The sequence below is a fragment of the Arxiozyma heterogenica genome, assembly GCF_036370985.1.
Source record: "Arxiozyma heterogenica strain weizmannii chromosome Unknown scaffold_5, whole genome shotgun sequence".
Lineage (NCBI taxonomy): Eukaryota > Fungi > Ascomycota > Saccharomycetes > Saccharomycetales > Saccharomycetaceae > Arxiozyma > Arxiozyma heterogenica.
Genome location: NW_027042658.1, coordinates 153,871 through 178,187, shown reverse-complemented (window position 1 = coordinate 178,187; position 24,317 = coordinate 153,871). Strand labels below are relative to the sequence as shown.

The following is a 24,317-nucleotide window of genomic DNA, read 5'->3' as shown; positions in this document are numbered from 1 at the left end:
ACAGAAAGGCTTATGACAGGTAGATCAAAATGAAATAAATTACTTCAAATAAGCTAAAGCTTGATATATGAACAGCCATAGAAATAGATAATGAAGTGTTTTAATTAGTACATGCAAAAATTTATTTGAATATATAATTGTAAGTGTAAAGTTAACTCAAGAATAGATAGTACGCGGATGAATAAGAAAAACACTAAGATATAATAAAATATAATAATAGAGAATAGAAATCGAATGCGTTCTTACAATTCTTCCTGTCCCTCATCCAAGATTGGAAAATATTCATTTCCAACAACTTCACCAGTTTTTGGGGTGTATAATTCCTTTTTAGTATCTTTTAGAGTCACAACACCATCACTAACTTTTCTCATTAACCCAATAAATTTGGATGAGGCGAACTTAGATTGTAATTGAGATCTACTTGTTTCATTTGGTGAAGATACAATTTCAAGAGAACATGTTTTAACAATATCAGTGGCAGCCTTTTGAAATTCGATTTGTTCAAAATTTGTAGATATCTCAGTGTTAGAATCGTTTTTGATTTGTTGATTGTGTAACTCATTTTCTAAATTGGTAAACTCTAAGTCAAAGTATGAATCAATAGATTGTTCTGCTGTTGCTGGTGCTGATAGTGGAGTTGTCATTGTTCTTTGAAACATCGCAGTTTGTGCTCTTTTAACAGGTATATAGCCAGACTGGTAGTTTCTTGTTAATAAAGGTCTTTGATTTCCAATGTTAGCAAATCGATTCATTTGAGAATTCTGCATTCTGGTCCCAGCAGAAGTTGTTTTACCTGACACATATTTGTCATACCAAGTTTTGTAGTCATTAGTAAATTCTAAAGGATCATAAACTTTCATTGAAGAAAACTGTGTTAACCATTCGTCTGAAAGAGAATCTTCATCAGTTATTGTATGTGTTCTAGATAGTGTTGGTAGTATTGGACTTTGCATTGGAAAAGATTCATGTTGAGCAAATGATTTCTGTTGTCCTTGGTTGAAAAAAATTGATTCTTTAGATTCATGTTGAAATACAGGATTATTATTTGTTGACTGATTTAATATGTTTGCACAATTTTGATTATTAAATGGGGGTCGACTCTTGGACCCTAATTGTTCTAGTGGATTCACACGACATGTATTAGACATATTGGTATATTCTAATCAGTAAAGTAACCTTATGTCGCACTACTATACCTCTTTCTTTCCTTAAATAAAACAGTGTACAAAGTAACTTTATACTATAAAAAAGTTATGTAATCTGCATAGAAGGTAGGAAACCTGCACACTTTCTGTGATATAATACATTAATACATGTTAGCCATCATAGCAGATAAAAGCAGGAAAATTTTTCTTTTTTGGCATATATTAACTTTTTCTTTTTTTTTTATCGCAGAAAAGAAACTTTTTAGGAATGAATAATAAAGGGCAGAAAAAGAAACAATTACACAAAATAAAGAAGATGATGACGTGTGATAATCAATAGCAAAGAGTACGCTTCTATAAACAGGTGGATATTCAAGTTCTAATATGCCATGCCCGCCAGGAAACTTTTTTGTTAGAATGAAATAATATATCAAGAAAACACCATAGATATTTAATGAGGACTCAATTTATGTATATGCATATGCATCCCTACAGTATATTAAATGGCTTTATGCTGTATTATATTATATTATGTAGAAAATAGATTATATAAAGTTTGAAAAATACAGGTGCTCTTTGTATATTCAAAACAGCACAATATTCATATATAGAAGAATAATTTTGTATCATAAGTTATTATTATATAAAATAAAAAAAAAACTAAAATAAACAATTTTTGGATTTATCATTAAAAAGTAAAAGATATTAATACGTTACATAGTCGTTCTCATAATGTTATTAAGTAGTGTAAATGAGCTATTAAGAACAAATGTGCACACATCATGTAAAACAACTTAATTTTAAAAAAAGAATTAACAATGAATATTTCTAGAACGGGTAATAAAAAGGTGTTCTTGGAAAATCATTGCTTAGAAGCGGCGTTGGTTTTCAGCAGCAGCCACTTCGGCTCTTAATTTTAATCTACCGGAAAGAATGTCGCTGATCTTGTTGAATTCATTCCAATGGACTTCTTGACCCTTTCTTAATTCCACGTCAGTTTCGTTTTCCCATAGGTGGGCAATTGGTTTGAAGGAGATCTTAGAACCGTTAACACAAATAACCGCAGCAGAGTCATCTTCGTTTTCGACTGTAGAAATCTTTTCACCTTGAGCATTGAAGGTGAATCTCAATATGTGAACATCAGAGTCGGGAGATTTAGCTTGGTTTTTCTTGTTCCAGTTTTCAATGAATTTACAACATTTGACAGCATATCTAGAAGCAGTGACTCTGTCCTTAGAAGATGGTACACCACCTTGTTGAGCGTGACCTGGGATGGCAGTTCTGACACCGAATACACCCTTGCTTTGTTCAGAGATAATATTGGCAATCAATTCAGTGCTGTAGACACTAGAAGCCTCTTCATTTCTGATAACAATCTTACCATTTCTGTTTTCACCCTTATCGTGTCTGAAGTTCTCTTTTAATAAGGTTAAATCTTCCCTGATAGAAGCCAAATTGATCTTATCTTCTGGAGTGTAGACAGAGACAGCACCAGTAACTAAACCAGTGAAGGAGGCGATGTAACCTGAGTGACCACCTTGAACTTCCACAACAAAGACTCTTCTTCTGGTAGCAGAAGCACTTTGCTTGATGTCATCAGTGTAGTTAACCAAGTAGTTCAAACAGGTGTCAACACCCAAGGAGTATTCAGTACCTGGAACATTGTTGGAGATGGTACATGGAATCAAAGTCATTGGGATGTTGAAAATTGGGTGTTCTTTTCTACCATCTCTCAATTGTTTCAAGGATTTGAAACCTTCGAAACCACCAAGGATAATTAAACCGTCAAATTTGAACTTTTGGAAGTAGTAAGCAATGGTACCCATATCTTCAGCAGCAACGGATCTGTTAGTACCAATTTCAGAACCACCCATGTTGTGCCAGTTTTCAACGTCGATCCAAGATAACTCTTTAACGTTACCAGTTTGGATTAAACCACTGAAACCGTTCATGATAGCGTATGGTTTGTGACCATGGGATAAACAGTAAAGAGTGGCAGCTCTTGTAGCAGCATTTAAAGCAGCAGATGGGGCACCGACATGGACAATACCAATGTTCAATCTTTCATTGTCTGGTAATAATTGGGAACCATCATCCTTAACAGTAGTAGATAAGAAATTTTCATAAAGTTCGATGAATTCGGTGTCTCTTAAACTGATAGCCTTGTCAAAGTCCTTGTTTTCGATGGCTTCAGCAACAGACTTAGTTAATTTGACTGATTCGACCAATGGCATTCTGATAATTTTGTTTTCCAAGATACCAATCAATGGAGATGGGGTTTCTGGGGTGTTTTCCAAGACGGCCTTGACAGCATCAACACCTTGTAAAGTAGCTAACCATCTGTCGTGGGCTACAGCAGTACCACCTCTTTGAACATGACCCAAGATGGTGACCTTAGTATCTAAACCTAAGTCGATTAAAGCATCCTTGACTTGTTCAGCGGTGACTGGGTTTAATTGATCATCTAAAGCACCTTCAGCGACAATAATGGTGTTGTTTCTTCTACCCTTCTCTCTGTGTCTTTGACAAACTTGTTTCAATTCTTCTTGCCATTTACCGTGTGGTACAGCTCTTTCTGGGATGAAGATGTAGTCAGCACCAGTAGCAATACCGGCCATTAAGGCTAACCAACCACAGTGTCTACCCATGACTTCGATAACGAAGGCTCTAGAGTGGGATTTAGCAGTAGCATCGATGTAGTCGACCATTTCACAGATTCTTTCCAAGGCAGAGTAAGCACCAATGGTAGAATCAGTACCAGACATATCGTTATCGATGGAACCAACAAGACCGACAATGGTTAGGTTTCTGTATGGAGCGACTTGTTGTTCAGTGAAAGCACCATCAGCAACCAATTCTTCAACCAGAGATGGCCATTCAGATCTGAATAAATCGGCACCAGTTAGAGAACCATCACCACCACAGACAACAAGAGCATCAATACCTTCTCTAATCAAATTACCAGCAGCTCTCTTACGACCCTCTCTCTTTCTGAATTCCATAGAACGAGCAGTACCGATTAAAGTACCACCTTCAGACAACCAACCTCTGACGTCTTCCCATTTCATCTTCTTTAAAAGTTCACCACCTCTTAACAAACCTTCGTAACCTTCGTATACAGCGTAAACGTCACAACCGAAATGGATACCAGTACGAACGACGGCACGAACAGCAGCACACATACCTGGAGAGTCACCACCAGAGGTCATGACTGCAATCTTCTTCTTAGGTTTCAAAGAGCCCAAAGAGGTCTTTAATTTAGTCAAGGCATCTTCGCTAGTAGAGGAGGTGGAGGTAGCGTTGGAAGATGCAGAATTGGTCTTAGAATCGATGGGGTTCAAGAAGAATTCTTTAGAAGTTGGTTGGTTATCTAATGGAGAAGCGAAATTGGTGAAGAAGATTTTATTATCTAATGGATCGACTAAAGAGAATAAGTTGTCATTAATCTTAGCTGGTTGGAAGTTAGATAATAAAGTCTGTAATTCAGTAGAGAAATAGGTGATTTCCAAAGAATCTTGAGTGAATGGAATTTCGTCCTTTTTAATAGCAAGACGAATCTTTAACAAAGCACCTTGAGATTGTTCTTTATTGGAAGCTTCTTGTTGTGGAACACGGAAGCCAGCAGCATCGATTTCACTTAATTTAAAGGATTCTAACCAAACTTCTCTTAAAGAATCTTCAGAAGTACCGGAAGCTAGAAGAGAGTTTTCGCCGTGTTTAAACTTGTTGAAATCCTTGATAGTGGCGAAACCTAAGGAATGATAAAACTGGACAGTTTTTTTGAAAAGATCTTCGTCACTGGTCACTAAAGATCTGAAAGCGACACCATAGCAAGGTTCTTTGCCAGACATCTTATTATTATTAATTTTTTGTTTTGTTTTTGATATATCTTATCTAATGCTGATTTTTCTATCAAAAACAGAAGATATTACCTTGTACCTTCTCAAATTAAAACAGAAAGGAAGAAAGGTCCAGCGAAAGTAAGCAAAAACAGTTGAAATAAAAAAAAAGAAGCTTCAAGAGTTGGGAAGAATAAGAAAGTAAGATAAGTTGTAACTTGAAAAGAAAAGAACTATTAACAAAGTTTACTGAAGGAAAACATATAAAAAAAAGAAAAAATGGGAAACAAGAGTGAAAAAAAAAAAATCCTGTAGTGAGTCAACTGTGGTAACTAAGAGGTGAGGGCGATCTAGGAAAGGTCATATAACGTTACTAGAAGGAAGGAAAACCAAAGGAAAATGAGATGCCCATGCATAATGAACCTCTGAGTATATATTACAAATTAATATCAAGTGAAATTTGTGTATTTGCTGAGTCTAAAACTAAAGAAAAAAATAAATAAATAAATAAAGAAAAAAAGAGAACATTTCAAAAGATAAAAAAAAAAAATGGAAAAAGAAAGGAAAAGAAAAGAAATGGAAAAAAAAAATTGAAGAGAAAATGAAGAAACACAGAGTGAAAGCAAGATCGTTCGAACAAGGAAAAAAGATCAATACTTGGTGTCAATTGCGGGAAAGTAGTGGAATGAATAAATGTGATATATGATTATAAGAAGATATTAATCATTTTCTACAATAGTTTACCTTTTATTTTTCTTTCTCACTAATAAATACTAACAGTAGTAATAGTCGTAGTTAATCATCATCATCATCATCATCATTATCAGTAACATCGTCATTACCATTGACATCGTTGTCTTCTTATAAATAGAAGATGGGTCTTTTGTTTTCTTCCCTGTTTGAAGAACACCTTGACTAGGTAGAAGAGAAAGGGAGAAATGAGGATATTGGGAAATTTATCTTTCTGGAGAGAATGGAAAATATAAAAAAGAAACTTCACACTGGTAACTTGATGTGCCCTGTAATTGTTCACGAAATAGGGTTTTTCGTGATGATTTCAATTCCGCGCAGTTTTTTCCTGTGGTCATTTCTTGTACGTTACCAAATTCTCAAAAGTGAGAGGGTCAGTATGATAAAAATTGACGTCTACTTGTTTTTGTTTTTTCTTTTATTTTTTTCTGTTGAACTTCCGGTATTTCTTAATCTTTTTTTTTCTTTTTCGTAATTGTTTTATTTTTTGTTTTATTTACTATATAAACAAAACACTACATGCTAAAATAGGCAATTTCTAATTTGACATTATTACATACGAACCGTCAACAATATCTTTTTTTAGATATAAAATTTGCTTATAGGATGCTAAAGATGTGTGGGTTTTGAAAAATTTCATTTTTTTTGTTTATTGGTGCTTTCTTATTTTTTTTTTTTTCTGTTAATTCCTTGAGCAGTCGCTTATAGTTAACCTTCCATCTTTTGGGCGGCAATCCTTTCTTGTTTAAGTAAATAGAAATCACTATCTCGACGATTTTGTCTTGATATAGTAATCAATCACAAAATAATGTCATATATATGTATTTTTTGTACGTATCTATGTATATATTGCTATAAATGTATTGGATGTTTGTAACGCAGAAATTGAGAGTTTTGTTGATAATGTTGTGGTCTTCACTAAATTTAGAGGACATGCATTTGCACTAGTCACTAGATGTCGATCAAGTTGCTATTACGTTGTTGTTGCTGTTGCTGTTGCTGTTGCTGTTGCTGTTGGTGTGGATGTTGTTCTTGTTCTTGAGTCTGTTCGAAGGGGTTTGTATTTACTACAGCATATTGGGTGACTTGAACAGGTAAGTATGTAATTCCTGCAGTCGCAATTTGTTGTTGTGGATCTAATGTGGGTACCACTGAAGGTTCCTCGACAATACTATTTAAAATAAAAGGGTTGGTATTGCCAGTCGTGGTGTTATTCAGATGAACTGGTTGTTGTGAGTATCCACCAAACCCAGCTCCTGTATATGCTGGCACAACATTTTGGTTTGTTGCATAGAATCCTGTAGAGGCGGAAATAACAGGGGTTTGAACTAAAAATGGATTACTTGTGTTGTTAGCAGTGATTATAGGTTGTTGTTGTTGTTGTTCGAATGTAAATGAGTTTATATTGTTGTTTATTATTGGTGAGGGTGAAAATGGATTAGTACCAGTGAAGTTTGTTGGTAGAGTTGGTGTGATTAATACTTGCTGCTCTTGTTGTAATTGTCTTTCCAATATCTTTTTTTGTTCTCGTATACGTTCTAATTGTTCCTTTGTATTCTTTACTGTACTTTCATTGTTTCTTATTAATGGAGATGATACATTATCATCATTATCGTTTCTGTTGTTGCTTGTTGTAGTTGTTAAAGTATTGGTTGGAACATTGGTTTTCGCATCATTATTACTTCTTATCGTATCGTCTAATTTCTTTTTATCCCTCTTTTGGTTATCAAGATAATCTTCTAAAGACTGAATTAATTTTGTGGTGATGTGTTTTATAACAGGAATGTCTAGACCCATGGCTTTGCCGATCTTCAAATATTTGACTACGTAATCTGTCAATTTAACAAACGACTTATAAGTGTTCAATGTTCTTTCCGCATTTGCGTATGACAGATCAAAAAATGATTCCAATAGAGTGATTACACCTTCATTTAATTTATTATAGGATTCCAATAAATCCTGGATTAACAGTTTAAAAGCGTAAAATAACAAATCATTCTGTAAATCCTGTGGGGATAAAGTATTCTTGATCAATAACTTAATTTCTCTTTCAAGTGACTCGACCTCCAATAATTTCTTCAGTTGTTTTAGATCTTTATCATGGCGATATTCAGAATCCAGGATCTCTATTTGCTCATTCAAATCCCCATATTCGAAACATTTGCCCTTCAAATAATCATCGTATCTCTTCAACACAATAATATCATTATTTGACCACTTACTTGAATTCATAATTTTAGTTAACTGAAATATTTGCAAATTATTGCTAAAATATTCCAAACACATCTTATCGGTATCTATCATTAGATGTATAACAATCAAAGATTTATAGACTATAGTCCAAACGTTCATATTTAATCTCTCCGATAAACAATGAACGATTTCGTTGAAATTATTCTGATTTTTCAATCCATGTAAAATAGGTTCTACATATTTCGCCTTTGGTGGTGCCATTTTTATTTTGGTGGCACCTTTTACCATTTTATTGTAGGACATAGTGATAATGATTAGTATATACGATAATTTTTGCTTGTGTTTTTGCTTGTCTGTTTGTATATACAAATGTTGGTGTATGTGTATGTGTTTCTAAGTTTATTCTTTGATGATTTGATATATATTGTTCCAAAGAAATCAATTCAAGAAAAAGGAAAGGGGTTAAAAATCCAACTAACCTAAATAAGATCTGGAAAGGTAGATGGGGCCAGTTGTTCCTGTTTTTGTTTTTATTTTTTTTCTGCTTTTTCACACGTTATAGAATTAAAGGTACAAAAGAAAAGCCAAGAGTATTGCCATTTGGTTAGATCATTTAACCCTTTTGGAGTAGTGCATAGCCTATATAACCTTTTTCATACATTTCTTCAAGTATTTTAGAGGTTCAAAAAAAAAAGCCTACAGAGAGCAAAGAGAACAACAACAGAGACGATCTGCTTTATTTTGCATTTTCAAATGTGTCGTCGAGTTTATTTTGTTTTGTTTTGTTTTTTTAAAGAAAAGCAAAAAAGAAAAAAAAATGTATTAAAAAAATGCTTGAAAATTAGTAAATTATCCGGGGTTCGAACCTGATTAGACTCTATTATTTTTACAGTAAACATATCAAAATTCAAACCTGGATTATTTTTTTTGATCTTATGTGATTTCCCCTGCCTTCCTCCTTTATTTTTGCTTCTTTCTGCCCAATAAAATATTTCCAGTTTGTTTCTTTTCAAATGATGGGAATGAACACAGAAAGAAGAAGTTTAAATTTATATTTATATTGTAATTTTCTTTTTTTCTTCACTATTGTTTTGTTTTGTTCTTTTTTGATCTGAATTATATAGAATATATCTAATGGAATAAAATTAGTCACTGCTAAATGTTGAAATAATAGTTGAACAGCTATTTTTTTTCCAAGTGGATAATGAGTAAAAAAGAGGGTTTTAAAACATGAATTTAGAGTATTTTCTTCTCCACTTCGTAAAAAAAAAAAAAGAAAGAAAGAAAGAAATAGTGGTCACTTGTACTTGTATCGGGGTAAGATTGGAAAACAATTTTGAGGGTGTCACTGCAAATCTTCCTGAATGTAACTTCAATCACTCATTTATTTTCAGGGTCCAATGTCTTTTTTTGTTTTTTTTCCTATTATTTGGAAAACTCTACCTATGTAATGACTAATTTGTATCATTAACTTCTCCCCGGGGTAAAACAATAGGGGATTTTTGGCGGCGGTGTTAAAAAAAACAAAAGGAAGGGGAAATATAAAAAAATATGATAGAGCCATGCGTGACGTTAGTTACGTAATTGCAAATTTCAACGAAGAAAAAGAGAAAAGAATAACAAAAATTGAATAGAGACAAAACTCAAAGAAGGAGGGAAGATGGCAAAGACAAAATTCTTCTACGTTCTATTTTGTGACTTTCTTTGACTATCAGGGTCTATCATTTTAAAGAATGTATTCAACATTTTATTCGTTTATATATATGTATATGTATGTGTCTGTGCGTATGCTTTCATGGCTTTTGATGGAACTGTTGCTATTAGCTCATGCTGTTTGAATTCTTATTTTGTTCTTGACACTGGAATCTCTTCTTCACATCGTTTTCTTTTTTTTTTCTTTTTTTTCTTTTCACGTTACTGACTTAGATATAAGGTAAACTAAATAACAAATATTTTAAATATATTTCATTCAAGGAATATTCCTAGCAGTAGAAGAACTATTCACATATCAATTGTCGTTTATACAAAAAAAAGTATATTATCATTGTTATTGTTGTTAAAAATCTTTATACATTCAAATCAGTATTTATAAAATATAATGTCAGCTATAAGTTTTGTGTTTAGAAGATTTTGGAACAGTGAGACTGGTCCTAGAACAGTTCACTTCTGGGCTCCTACATTAAAATGGGGTTTGGTTATAGCAGGGTTAAGTGATTTAAAAAGACCAGTTGAAAAACTATCGGGTACTCAATCACTATCGCTGTTTGCCACTGGTTCAATTTGGACTCGTTGGTCTTTTGTTATTAAACCAAGAAATTATTTATTGGCCTCAGTCAATTTCTTCTTAGCATGTACTGCTAGTGCCCAAATTATGAGAATGCTTAATTATAGAATCGAGAATGGTGACACTTGGAAGCAAGCATGTCAATATTTAATTACTTCAAAGCCTGCTAGTGATAATAAAAAACCGGTCGTAGAGAAGCATGCAGCTTTGACTTAGATGTACAGCTAGCCTAAAGATTTATATCCTTTTTCCTTTTCTTTTTTTTTTCTTTGGCTGTATGTTTGATTATTTATTCCGTTACAGTTTATTTGCATTTTAATGATTCATGTCAATTGCATTTCCATTCTACTATATTTGTACTCCAACTTTTTCTATCTATCTGAATCTTTTTATATATATATCTATATTTGTATGTATATATTCTTTTATCTATGGATTATTTATACCAGAATAATATTCTTCCTAGTTGTTATTTTCTTTCTTCTTAAATTTTACAGTTTAGTTTTTTTTTAATGGACTTGTCTGTATGGAGGACTTATAATATAATATATTCATACCATCCTTATTATGAATTTGTTAAGTATATATAATATTTATTTTTTTTCTTTTTCTATTTGAATTTAATAATTTATATATACATATGTGTGTGTTCACGTATTATGGAGGTATATTATTTATTTACATATTTGATAGCACGCAGAATATAATTGAATGAGTAGGAATATATATATATATATATGAGTATATGAATATATACGTTTTTCTTTTGTTTGTTTGTTAGTTAGTTTGTTCAATTTTTTTTTCTTGGTACAGATTGTACATGAAAATCAATTTAATTTAAGTAGCAGTTTGAGGATTTTGGTGTGCTAACTCTACAGCTTTTTTAGCAGCAGGATCCAATTCATCGAATGAATATATTTGTACCCCAGATTGTTTTATCAATTCTCTGCCCCTCTCTAAATTAGTACCTTGTAATCTAGCAATAATAGGGATCTTAATATTTAATTCTTTAGCAGCAGATATTAAACCTTCAGCAACATGGTCACATCTCACAATGCCACCAAAAATATTAACAAAGATAGCACTTACTTTGTCATTAGATAAAATTAATTCAAATCCTTTCTTGATGGTCTCAGGGGTAGCGCCACCACCACAATCCAAAAAGTTGGCTGGATCACCGCCATACAATTTAATGACGTCCATTGTTGCCATGGCTAATCCAGCCCCATTGACAAGACAACCGATGTTACCATTTAGTTTAACAAAATTTAATTCATATTTCTTGGCCTCCACTTCATGTGGATCCTCTTGAGTCAAATCTTTCCAGGAAAATATTTCTTCCTGTCTAAAGCTTGCATTATCATCAAACCCAAACTTAGCATCCATACACATCACCTCATTTTCACCATTAGGTCTTGCCACCTCACTTATAGGATTGATCTCTATTTGGGTGGCGTCTCTCTCATTAAAAATCTTATACAATTGTTGTATAGTTTTTGCAGTTTGTTTTTCTAGTTTTTCGTCGAAACCAAGTGCTTTAGCTATATTGATAGCCAATTCATCATCTACACCTTGGGTACTATGCTTAATATAAAATTTCTTAACAGCTTCTGGATTCTTTGCAGCAACTTCTTCAATATTAACACCACCCTCTTTAGAAGCAATAATCAATGGCATTTGAGTACCCCTGTCCATCATGATACAAAGATAAGCTTCTTTCAAAGCGTTTACTTTTTCTACTACGAAGACACTGGAGACGAATTTACCCTTTGGACCACTCTGTTTTGTAATCAATGTATGACCTAGCATTTGCCCACTGATTTTAGCAACTTCATTAAAATCATTGTTTAAGATTTGAATACCACTTTTTAATCCATCTGGGCCACTAAAATGTCCTTTACCACGACCACCAGTCAATGCTTGTGCTTTTAAGACAACCTGTCTGCTTGGAATGTCTAGAGCGATTTGGCCAGCTTCCTGTGGAGTGAAAGCAATTTTACCCTTAGGAGTACCGACACCATATTGATTTAATAATTGAGCCGATCTGAATTCATGGATAGAAAGATATCTTTTACCTAATTTTTGCAATATTTGGTTTCTCAACATATTAGACGAATAATTTATATAAATATATATATATATATATACTTGTGTGTGTTTGTGTTTGTGTTTGTGTTTGTGTCCACAATTATTTTTTTTTATATATAGTGTAAGGAGATGATCTCGAGTAATTTCTTTCGAGGAAGTTTTATCTGTGGAAATTTTTTTGTTTATATTTTCAAAGATATATATATCTGATAATATATGCAATTCAATTGCAGAAGAGCTGGATCAATTGGTTTTGTTTATTTTTTTTTTTGGTGCAATGTTAAAAATGTAAAATAGGTTCGTTTATATGGATCCTTGGATATTAAAGAAGGACGAGGTTTTCAGTATTTTTAGTATAGACCCATTTGATAGGAAAAAAATATATAGAATTGAGATGGTGCCTCTCATTCCCACCTTCCCCCTCCCCCCTTCTTACTCCTCGAGTTTGTCCTCATCTTGTCTATTTCTTTTTCTTTTTTTCTTTGCTCTCCCCACGTATTTTCTTCAAGCAATACTCCGAGGAAGAGGCAATAGTAGACGACTTTTTGTTTTTTGTTATTGTTGCTTTTTACCTTTTAACCTCTCAGAAAAAAATGGAGCCTAGAAAAAAAGCCAGTTAGATAAGATTCAAGACCTACATTTTCAAATGATTGGTGCGTTTTAAAAATTCAAAAAAAAGAGGGAATTTTGCAAAAAACCTGGATGTATTGGCTGCACTTCAGTAAGATGGAGCAGAAACGTACTCATATAACCCTAATGCTGTTATATATGCTTTCTTGTACTATATGCTATTTTTTTTCCTGCTTTTCTCCTTTCCTCTTAATTTCTCCGGCCGATTCGCGGGCTTCAATTCTTTAAGTTGAAAAAGTAACGGCCTCTTGAAATTATTTAAGGATAAAAAATTAAAAATTTAAGAAAAAGGACACCTGTATAATATGAATACGGAAAAGATCGGGTAGGAAATAATACTCTGTGTTTTTCAAGGGGCCATCGTTACTTGAAGTTAGGGTTTTTTAGAAAATATTTTGGAACTATCCCTTTACAAAAATCTTATATATTAGTTCAGATGGAATAAATAGGATCAAGGTAGAGTGAAAAGAAAAAGAATATATATTTTAATAATAACTGAATGTGAACATTACATTTCTCACAATAACATAACTGTAAAGATTGGTATATAATTATAAAAGGGCAACTTAACGGTAAATTTTGTTTATATAACTATTTTTACATTACATTGGTTTTGATCAAATTAATGAAGTTAGGGTTTAAATTAAAAAAAGAAAATAAAGTTTGACATGTATTAACATATAGTAGGGTTGTAATAAATTTGTAAAAAATATCTTTTAGAAGTAGATTTTTTTTATAAAACTTTCTATATGAAAAAATTTAAAAGGATGCCACCTATAGTAATGTAATTTTCCAAAAACTCTTAGTTTTAATTCAACAATTACTGAAATTCTCGGAATAATAATATGTTGTTTTTTATTTTGTCTTCAACATATTTTCACACAGTACAAGAAAAACAAGACAAGTAGTTGGAATTTTTTCGCTAAGAGGATTTATGTCGGAGATAACTTTTTTTAAAAAAAAAAAATACAAATAAAAAAGTATTTTTGGAGAAATTGTCTCCTGTAATATGTGGACAATTGGATCTTTCAAAAAAACTTTTTATCAATTGTCAAAGAAGACAGGCATATATACACTTATATACTGGAGTTTTTGCAATGCATTCTACCAGAAATATTAAATGTTTTGATCGAAATTGACACATAAGATTACAAATTTGTTTTTTTTTTTTCAATCTAAGGTAATCTGGTCCAGTTTTTCTAAGTTATTAGTAACTGTTAAGGTGATTTATATAACAATCGTAAAAAGTAGAATTTTGTTTATGTATAGATAGTTTGCCGTCTTTTCCCGTAATTTTTTTTGCAGTTTATTTATAAGAAAAGCTTGATAAATATATTGTACAAAGTTGTATCACTACATAATACATACGTATATGTATATGTATAATACATGTGGGTTATTATAAAACTTTAATATATCAAATAAAGTGTATGTGTATGCATAAGGTTTCTAATACCCCTATATACTGGACAGTGTTTAGAAACCTTTCTTTTTTTGTTTGGTAATATGTGCTTTAAGAACTTTTTGTCTATCTCTTAAGGACATCTTTTGTTTTCCCTTAACAGACTTCTTATGAATCATCATCACGAAATTCTTCTTTCTTTGTTTTTCTCTGTTTGTAGTTGAACGTTGGTATTCACGCTTACCACGCCTACTACCAAATTTACCACGATCTTCACGACCTTCAAGGACTTGTTGTAATCTTTCTTCACGTGTTTGTTTATATTTAACCGGTCCTACTAATGAACTTGCATCAACAAGTTCTTCATTCTTCCTAATACCCATTAATTTAGCAACACCTTCCTCAGTACGTAATTGTTGTAATTTGGCAAAATCTGCTGGCGTTAAAATACGTGTAGAAGCAATTTCACGAAATATAGCTTCAGGATCTTTTTCTTCTTCGTTAGCTTCCTTTGTGGAATCGTCCTCATCGTCACTGCTTAAACTTAGATCCGAATCTTCATCATTTGCTATATCATGTTTCTTGTCTTTTGTGTCTTGCCCCTTATCATCTTTCTCATCACCACTACTATCCATATTAATGTCATATTCTTTATCACTTTCCACTGTCACCCACTCGCCCTCTATATCACTAGCATCTGAAAGCTCTTCATCAACTTCCCAATTAGCATCATCTTCTTCATTATTTGCATTGGAACCTTCATTTTCACGTTTCCATTTAGCTAATAATTCAATACCTTCAATACCTTGAACAGTATTTTCAACACCGAATTGTGGTTTCTTGGTTTTGCCACCTGTTCTTTTCGCTTCTTGTAATTCCATAGAGACAGTCTTACCACGGTCTTTCTTCTTCAACATCTCTGGTGCTACTTCTCTATAGAGTGAAATTAGAGATTTAGCTGCCATATTAACACCTTTGGCTTTAGAACCTCTATACTCAGTTAAATCTTGTAAAAGAGTTTCATCTATTGCCAAAGGCGCACGTGAGCAGATCTCTCTGATAGTATTTAACCCTGCTGCAGCCACTTCAGAGGCAACACCATCTGAAACAAATTCATCTGCAATCTTACGGACCATAACATTTAATGTTTCAGGTGGTACTAATTCATGACATGCTTGGGCTGCTGCTGCCATGATTTTAGTTACATCTCTCTGTTTGGGGGTCAAGTATTTTAAGAAGAATGTGTATAAACCTAAAATTATTAATTTATGTGTACCAATCATTCTTGAAATTAATTGCATAATATGAATTTTTTGATCCATGTCAAATTTATTACTTCTTTTACCTGAAAGATGTTCCTTAAACAATTTTTCGGCAAAGCCTTGTGGATCTCTTAATAAATGAATAGCACTGAAATTTAAAAGAACGTTACTATTATTTCCACCATTTTTATTCTTCTTTTGAATCGTTTTTAATGCAACATTTAATTTTTTTCCACGTTTACCGGTCTTTTTATTGATTTGCAATTTATGTCTTAATTTTTCGATATCAATATCATCTTCATCATCACTCTGTTCTTCAAAATTTTCTTCACGTTCTCTATCAGCATCTAGGAAAAACATAATACCAGATATAGCAATCTTAACATCTTCATGTAACGCAGCTTGAGTCATGATCTCCACGGCTCTTGAATCATCCCAAACGTTACGTCTCCATAATTCTCTTGTCAATTTTGCTGCCCATATACCTTGAGAATCAGGTTGATCTAAAAGATTGAAACATAAAGCTTGTGTACTTCTATTCAATTTTTGATTCTTACTAGAAGTGTTACATGATTTTAATAATGATACGAGATTATTGTACGCTAACTTTCTTATTTCTTTCGCATGAGAATTTAACCCTAGCGAGTTACCTTGGCTAGAATATGCAATTAATAATGGGAATAAAGTTTGGATTAATTCTTCTGCAGTGATAACATTTTTGTTTCTTAACATAGTAAGTGAAGTGATTATCTTTTCCTTTAGTTCGAAGGGTAAAGTCTTATGATGTTCCAGTAATAATTGTTTGAGTTCATTGGTAAAATTTGCAGTTTCCTTTGGGAAACAGGAACACACTTGCGACACAAAGCCGATTAGTTCAATGAGTTGAGCAGTGGATGAGGAGGAAGAAGCAGAATTAGAGGTGCTTATGTCATCACCACTGATAGCATCACCTAATTCACTAGACATACCATTTAACATAAAAATATCACGAAGGGATTCATAATGTGAATATTGTTGAAGAAATTCTTCATAGTATGACTCAGGGTCTCTTTTAACTAAGTTTTGTAATAAGATGATATTGTTTGGTAGAATACCAGCTCTTCCTCTTTTCCCCATATTTCTCTAACTTTGTTTGTTTTACTTGGCTATTCTATTAACTTGAACAAACCTAAATTAGCATTATAAATTGATATAAAATGATTTATTAGCTGAAGTTAGGACTAGAGATGAGTGAGATGAGATGAGCTTTCAGAGCATCATTGCTTTTGCTTTTACTTTTTTTTTTTTCTTTGGAATTCTATTTTTCCAATTTTTTAGTTTCTGTCTATGATAATTAGTTTGAGTAAAGAAAAAATAGAAAAAATTTTTCTCTAGAATAAATAAAAATTATATTCATAAAATTATTTCATAAGTGTAAAGAGGAAATGATGTTGGAAAACATTATGTCCAGAATATAAGATAAAGAGCAGAGGAAGCTACGGAAGAAGAATATTTGTTACTCTAAAAAATATTAACGAAAATTATTATGTACCAATTTTTCTTTGTATTTGAATTTTGAGAATTATTAATAAAACATCTGATAGGGGTATATGATATTTATTAACTATTTCTTTAATAAATAATTTTAATAAAACAACTATTATATTTTTATTATATACTTAGAATGTAAATAGTTATAGCCTTTTGAAAGGAAAAATATGCTTTTTTAAAAAATGTGATAATTTGAATTACATTAATAAAATGGTAGATATTGATATTTGTTCCTATCACTTTTTATCAAGAATAGGAAATAAGTTCTTATGTGATTTATAGAACATATTAGAGAAAATATAGATATATATAAATAAAGGGATGATCGAAATGATCAGAAAAAAATTTTTCATTGGATACATGTGTGAGCATCATATTACAAGTCTAATCAGCCAGTTTTTTTATTAACTATGAACTGTGAAGAAGTTGTCTAACAGAATGAAAAAATTTATAGAGGAAAACTGCTAGCTTTCCACGCTTAATATTTATGGAAAGAATATTATTGAATATGCTGCCCCAAAAAAATAAATTATGATTGGATATGACCAGTGGTTCTGGTTTAAAAGACATATCAATATTATTTAGTTGTATGAATAAGTTATTTTATTTATAGGTATTTATGTACAACTTGTACCATGATTTCGTTCATACCACATTTTTTTTTATTCATTTTTATCAGAAATAATCTTTTTCTTAATATTAATAATGCTTCATTATACATCTTAATAACTGGCAAAATAAACAAAACTTTAAAAAAAATCAAAGTAGAAGAAAAAATCCAACAATACTAATAACAACAAAACCATATTCCTTTTGAACCTACTATACAGTAGTATATTTAAATGTTGAAATAGAATGTTCTATAATGAAATGGATAGAACAATAAGATTTTAGCAGACACTAAACGACAAATCGTTAAGTAATAATCGTTGAGAGGTCACCAAAAATTGTTGAGTTTGTTTATTGAATATCTTACTGTTCGTAGAGGAAAATGGCTGAATGTTAACATATATAAAGCCAAGGATTTCATCATACATTATTTTTATCTTATTTGCAATCTTTGTATATTATTATTTCTATGTTGTATATAGAGAAAGAAAGTGAAGAACTTTATTATAATTTTGTATACTAAATCTGTTTAATATAATATTGAGAATGTTTACTATATATCCAATGACTACAGGCGCTCATTCTCAACATTAAAAATGTTAAAAGAAAATATATTCTTTACACAACTTAAAATGTTACTACTGAGCTACTTAATATTTGGCTATTCAATAAAAGAAAAACCACACCCACACACCACAGTGTTTCGCATATCGCTTGATGCTATGCAAGATTTTCAAGACTTCTTGACTTTCTTGCTTTTTCCTTAATTTATCTAAACCTACAAAGAGAACCGGAAGTGGGATAACACTAACATTACATTTGTTCCATCGATGATTATAATCTATTATTTTACTGGACACATGTATCTAAGATCTACATTATATGATCTATAAATGCAAATATCCAGTTATTTGTTACAATTGCTTTAATAAACCATGTCTATAGCACTTTGGTATTGTCCACCTCAAGGGTCTGTTTTATATGAGATTTTAGCTCAGCTAATTTCATCTTTACAAACATTATTTCCCAACTCACCTCTCTTTGAACCTCATATCACAATTGCTACACAGTTACTATGTATAGATAAAGATGCAAGGAACCAGATCTTAACTTCTTGTATGGCCGCTATTCAATCCATCAAAAAGGATTTGATTAAAACTGAACAATATAACAATGATCATTTGATCTCATTTAAAAGTTGTAGTATAGGTAAAAAATATTTTAAAAAAATTACTTTAGATTGTGTCGAAAACAAGTATTTAATTAGCATTTCTAAAATTATGAAAGAAATGTATTCGGATCCTCAAATGATAGATTCAATGAATGTATTTCATCCACATCTATCGTTACTATATTCCGATGTAGAACCAATTAGCAAAGCCTATGTTAGAATTATTAAACAAAGAGTACAAGATACATTAGATATAAAATTAGAAGAAATGAAAGAGGATTTAAGTGAAATGCAAAATGATACACAGATTACTTGGAATATCAATACTAAGAGTAAGATAGGTTGGAATATTCCCGGTACTTTTAAAATTGTCAAATGTGAAGGCCCTGTAAATCAATGGGAGGTATTAGGTTCAGTTGATGTATGATACTTATCTAAACAAACACACATCCATATAAATATTCATCAATGTTTTCTTTCTTTTTCATTTTATACTGTTTTCATCACACTTTTTGTTATCGTCTTCTATCATATTTTCTTTTTACTAGTATTTTTATATTTGATATATCAGTTACAATTAATTACCACAAACCTAGCCCCATCTAATTACCCTTGTTCTTAAAGTGTTTTGCCCCCCCTCTCCCTCTCCTTTACCACCCGTATATCTTTCTTTTCTCTCTCTCTCTTTTCTTTTATGAAATTGTTACATTAAATCATAAATCAAAATGCATATTTTTAGGGTTATAGAAAACTAGAGTTTTATTAAGTTTAATACCCTTTCATACTTTTGAACATTCTCTTTTTTCATAGTAATAACAGTAATCATAGAAAAAAAAACATATGAAAATGATAAATATATTACTTCTAAGTTTCTTCTTTCCAAAATTCGAGGATCTTCTTTATTGTTTAGAGATACATGAAAAAAATTATTATGCAATATGTATAAATCTCAAGACTCGTCAAAGAATAATGAAAATTCAATAGTTATTTTTAACTAGTTAATCATTTAATAACAAAATATAGCGGTGAAGACTCATAAAATCTTTTCAATTCTATTGGATATCCAACGCTATGATGAGTCTATATTTAAACAGATTCAATATCCTGAATGAAAAAAGCTATTTTGTTTTCATACATTTCATCCTGATAAAGTACTCAAAAAGCCATTATAATCAATTTTAAAACTGTACTTTAAATTCAATGATACATAAGTATAATATTTTAAACCTTAGAACACCTATAGTTACAGTTAATGAAAAAAATTTTTTGACTATTTAAGATAAATAAAACCATGGGAATATAAACCATTCAATTAGAGAGTTCATGTAACTATTAACATATTCTATTAATTCGATGAAAACTTATTCATTCATAAAATTGTATATTATTGAATGTTAATGATGCATGCTAGAATTTAAAATGGAAAAACGAATTTACTATCTATTTCAAAAAAAGAAGAACTGAAATAACAAAAATGCGATAGTAAACTTAGCATAATCTGCTTTTGAATAATTGCATACTTTAGGTAAATGCACTAATTTTCTTTACTGAAACGATTGAGTATACATACCCGGTCATTATTCTTTATTGAGACCACTTTAAATCTATCTACTATATTTGCTGCTAGTATATTATGTTTTTGTTGTTCCAAACAGAGTCTCCAGAATTTTTTGAAAACCAGTTTTAATGATTCTTTTAACAAGAAATTACAACTTTATGTTATAGTAAAAAAACGTTATATCTACTTTTTTTTGTTCTACTTCAGTTGATTTACATGAGGCAAATTTTGAAACCTGTTTTGTTGAAATAGGTGAATGGATAAATAAAACCTACCACAAAAATGCAACAAAAATATACATTACACTAGTGAAGAGAGACACATAGTAATAGACTATCTGAAAAATAAAACACCTAGTCCAGCAGTAAAAAAATAATGAACAAGTTATTTTGTTTTCTATTTAATTATCTTTTTACAATACAGATAAGCATGTTACATATTGCTTATTTTTTTTAAATACAATAAAAAACAAGTTTTCGAACTGTAAAATATATTTGTCTCTGAAACATTTGAAGATTTACAAAAGAAAGGCTTTTTTCGAGAAAGAGGGAATTAGATAAAACAAAAAACACTTAGGTCTAACTTTTAAAATAGTTCACAATTCCCCCCCTTCATAAATAGAAAAGGGGTCAAAAAAGGCACAATTTTTTTCTAAAACAATAGTAAAAAAAATCCCATAATCATTAATAATATTACTTTTTTTTTTTGCTTATCTCCATTAAAAAGAAGTGGAAAAAAAATTGAAAAGTATAATACCACACAATTTCTGGTTAATTTATTGTTCTGATATGCAATGTCTTAAAAAAATATAGAATACTCTTTTTCTATTTACAATTCTTTCTTTGTATTAAAGAAAATTTAAACCTTGAGGACAGTGTGTTAACGTACGAACAAAACAAACACACCATTGTTTCAAGATTTTGAAAAACAAAAGAAGTAGGTTTCAAAATTTCTCTAAATGCAATTCTTTGAATGACCTTTGAAACACGAGGGCTGAACTTTCTTCAATCTTATTTTTCTGCTGAAAAAAAGATAAAAAGTGGGAAAAGCTATGATAATCTTATTGGTTGTGAGTCTTTGGTAGTTGACCTAGAAATTTCTAAGATATAATAAACATGCTGATTGTTTGGTGGATATAAAAAATAAGATGGAATGCTATTTTACAAGACTGAATATGAGCTATCTTTGTAATTACAACATATAATTTTATAAATTAAATGTTGATAATAGAGTCTCTTTTGTTGAGGCACTTTTCTTCACGAGACTTTTTGTTTGAAAAAAAATGAAACCCTAAAGAAATGTTTTTAAAAATATATTAATACCTTACCGTAAATTAACGCGTATTTAATTTTTTTTGACAAAAACACAACAATACAACTGAAACAGATCTACCGTGATTGTTTTCAAATAAAACTTTTCTTATGTACTAAAAATATTGTATGACAGTGACTTAACAACTGTTTCCTAAAAAAAATTATCTTTTTATTTTATCAAATATATTAAAAGTTTCATAAACCTAAATGGTCTCTATTAGATCACTTTTAACTAAAAAATAGTAAAAATCTTTTCTTTATTCTACTTTTACCATTCTTCACAACAAAAAAGACATTTATTTCTTTATTATTTTTTGTAAAAAAAATTTAACTGATAAAACATAAAGTTTCATCATATATCCACGTACTTAGAAAAAATTTTACCAACTACTCCTCTAAATCTGTTGGACTTTTCACAGTGCAACTCAAACAAAAACTCATGTCAAATTTTTAGCTACACAATCTAAATTTGTACGTATGTGTTTTCCACTTTGGCATATATCAACAGAAATATTCAAAAATTAAATAGATCCTATGACATATACAGTGGACTTAGCTACATAGAACTATTAAAACAATAGAAGAATCTTTCATGATTGCTGTAATTATAGAGATTACTACTTGCATTATTCCATTACAGGACCTGTTGAAATAATATAAATTATACTACAAAATTCTATAAATAACATATGTAGACCATTGTAGTTAATTTCAATATAAGTTTTTTCCCCATTTTCCACTCTCATATATAAGTTCTGAAAGATATTAATATCTGCTATTAAAAGAAAACAGAAAGCAGAATTACCTATACAATGATAATAAGAGGATAAAATTTTCCATTTCTAGTTATTGAAAACATGAAGAAATAAAAAAGAGAAATGAAGTGATATACTAACAGGTGCAATAATAATATATAACATGGCTTGCTGATGAAATATGCTCTTTTCATTAAATATATACATGTAAAACAGAGCTGTTTTCAACTAAATCTCAGGGTGGCACTTTTTACATATTCAATATTGACAACCAATGTAGATTCACAACATTCAAAAAATATCAAGAATTGATTTTTCATAACACCCAAAAAAACTAAGGATGCTTATAAATTTTGCTTCAATGGATTTTTCCAGTAGTTTTTCCTACTATCAAAGGAAAATGATATAAAATAATAAACTAAGAAATGTGTTTTTAAACTCAAAAGAATATGTTAATCATTTGTCAAAATCGTTATAAAGTTGCTAAATATAAATATTATAAAGAAAGTGATTTCTGTAATTATTATAAAAGAAATGTCCATTTATTCTATCATTTAAACATCCAGTTATTTTAGTCCAGTGAAGAATTTTATGTTATGTAAGATAAATCTTCTACATTTATTCTTGTGTGTAAAAAGTTTAATACACCGATAAGAAAAAAAAAATACTAAGTGATAAGAGAGATATATTGACTGCATCTATACTTTTAGTTCTATGCTTTATTGAGAGTTTAAAAAAGAAAATTTGCTGTCCTTTCACCTTTGCTCGTTCTGATATCACTTAGTTTGTCAATAAACACTTAAATAAAAAATAACAATTATATAATTAAAAATTCTGTAAAAAGATCTCTTTAATTGCTGATTTCTTCTTTTTGTTATGAGATTTTAGAATCACAAAATCATTATTATTCATCAGGAATTTGACAATAATAATAGTCAGAAAAATTTGATAAACAAATGAAAATGTTTAAGTTGCCATCTGGTGTATATATATTTTGGTAAATAACTGAAAAATAAAACAGCATTATTTAGAAGATCCTTTTTTTATGGTCTATTTTAAAAATACTTCTCTTTAGTAAATTTATAAATCAGTTTAAGATATCCCTCATGCTTTTCAAACAAAACATCATAAAATAATATATCTTCAAAAATGCTCAACTTTCTTCTCTTCTTTTTTCTTTTATGAAAATTTCTAGTAATAATATTATTTACTAAATTTGATATAAACAAGTATATTAGATGTATCTCTCATATATTTATAGATTTATATAGAAATGAATACCTAAAAAAAAGAACAAGTTATTATCAATCTATTTTAATGTAATTTCTTCTCTCTGCATAGTATCCATGAAATCCTTGTAGGTGAATGGTTCTCAGATGTCTTGTGCTAACCCTAACTCCGCTTTACTGTGATCACTAGGAAAACACAAAGAATTTTATCCCACCCAAATTTGATATCGGTATTATACGTGCGTCCTTTTTTGGAATTTTTATTTTTTTGTCCCTTGATTTCTTCAAAAGACCGCCATTTTGTCAACCTCACAATCAAATGCATCTGAAAAACAAAGAAAACAAAAAACCAAAAAAAACCAAAAAAAACCAAAAAAAACCAAAAAAAAAATTCTTGAAAAAAACTTTTCGAACAAAAGAGATCTGGAAACAATTGTTTCCTACATCTGCATACGCTATTGTTTTTCTCCGAGATTGAAGATGAGTTCCCTCATGATTAATTTCCAAAATTGTCGAAGAACCGTAATAATTGACTATTGTATTGTGATGATTGATCCAT

General features: G+C 30.5%; 7 protein-coding genes across 7 annotated transcripts; 2 read left to right on the top strand and 5 right to left on the bottom strand.

The window, feature by feature from the left end:
• Positions 1-242: 242 nt before the first annotated feature.
• PEX21 (Pex21p) lies at positions 243-1,148 on the bottom strand (the record flags this gene model as incomplete). Its single annotated transcript, XM_064860443.1, has 1 exon — positions 243-1,148. The coding sequence occupies one exon, from the start codon at positions 1,146-1,148 to the stop codon at positions 243-245; it is 906 nt and encodes a 301-aa protein (XP_064717460.1).
• An 866-nt stretch (positions 1,149-2,014) lies between these two features.
• Positions 2,015-4,996, bottom strand: PFK1 (6-phosphofructokinase subunit alpha; the record flags this gene model as incomplete). Its single annotated transcript, XM_064860442.1, has 1 exon — positions 2,015-4,996. One exon carries the CDS (start codon positions 4,994-4,996, stop codon positions 2,015-2,017), a length of 2,982 nt encoding a protein of 993 aa, XP_064717459.1.
• Positions 4,997-6,685: 1,689 nt separating this feature from the next.
• On the bottom strand, positions 6,686-8,230 carry YAP1802 (Yap1802p; the record flags this gene model as incomplete). The annotated part of the gene is made up of 1 exon (XM_064860441.1): positions 6,686-8,230. The coding sequence occupies one exon, from the start codon at positions 8,228-8,230 to the stop codon at positions 6,686-6,688; it is 1,545 nt and encodes a 514-aa protein (XP_064717458.1).
• Positions 8,231-10,025: 1,795 nt separating this feature from the next.
• Positions 10,026-10,427, top strand: MPC3 (mitochondrial pyruvate carrier; the record flags this gene model as incomplete). The annotated part of the gene is made up of 1 exon (XM_064860440.1): positions 10,026-10,427. One exon carries the CDS (start codon positions 10,026-10,028, stop codon positions 10,425-10,427), a length of 402 nt encoding a protein of 133 aa, XP_064717457.1.
• A 621-nt stretch (positions 10,428-11,048) lies between these two features.
• On the bottom strand, positions 11,049-12,317 carry LSC2 (succinate--CoA ligase (GDP-forming) subunit beta; the record flags this gene model as incomplete). The annotated part of the gene is made up of 1 exon (XM_064860439.1): positions 11,049-12,317. One exon carries the CDS (start codon positions 12,315-12,317, stop codon positions 11,049-11,051), a length of 1,269 nt encoding a protein of 422 aa, XP_064717456.1.
• A 2,088-nt stretch (positions 12,318-14,405) lies between these two features.
• On the bottom strand, positions 14,406-16,709 carry SDA1 (Sda1p; the record flags this gene model as incomplete). Its single annotated transcript, XM_064860438.1, has 1 exon — positions 14,406-16,709. The coding sequence occupies one exon, from the start codon at positions 16,707-16,709 to the stop codon at positions 14,406-14,408; it is 2,304 nt and encodes a 767-aa protein (XP_064717455.1).
• A 1,958-nt stretch (positions 16,710-18,667) lies between these two features.
• Positions 18,668-19,330, top strand: CPD1 (2',3'-cyclic-nucleotide 3'-phosphodiesterase; the record flags this gene model as incomplete). The annotated part of the gene is made up of 1 exon (XM_064860437.1): positions 18,668-19,330. One exon carries the CDS (start codon positions 18,668-18,670, stop codon positions 19,328-19,330), a length of 663 nt encoding a protein of 220 aa, XP_064717454.1.
• Positions 19,331-24,317: the final 4,987 nt, after the last annotated feature.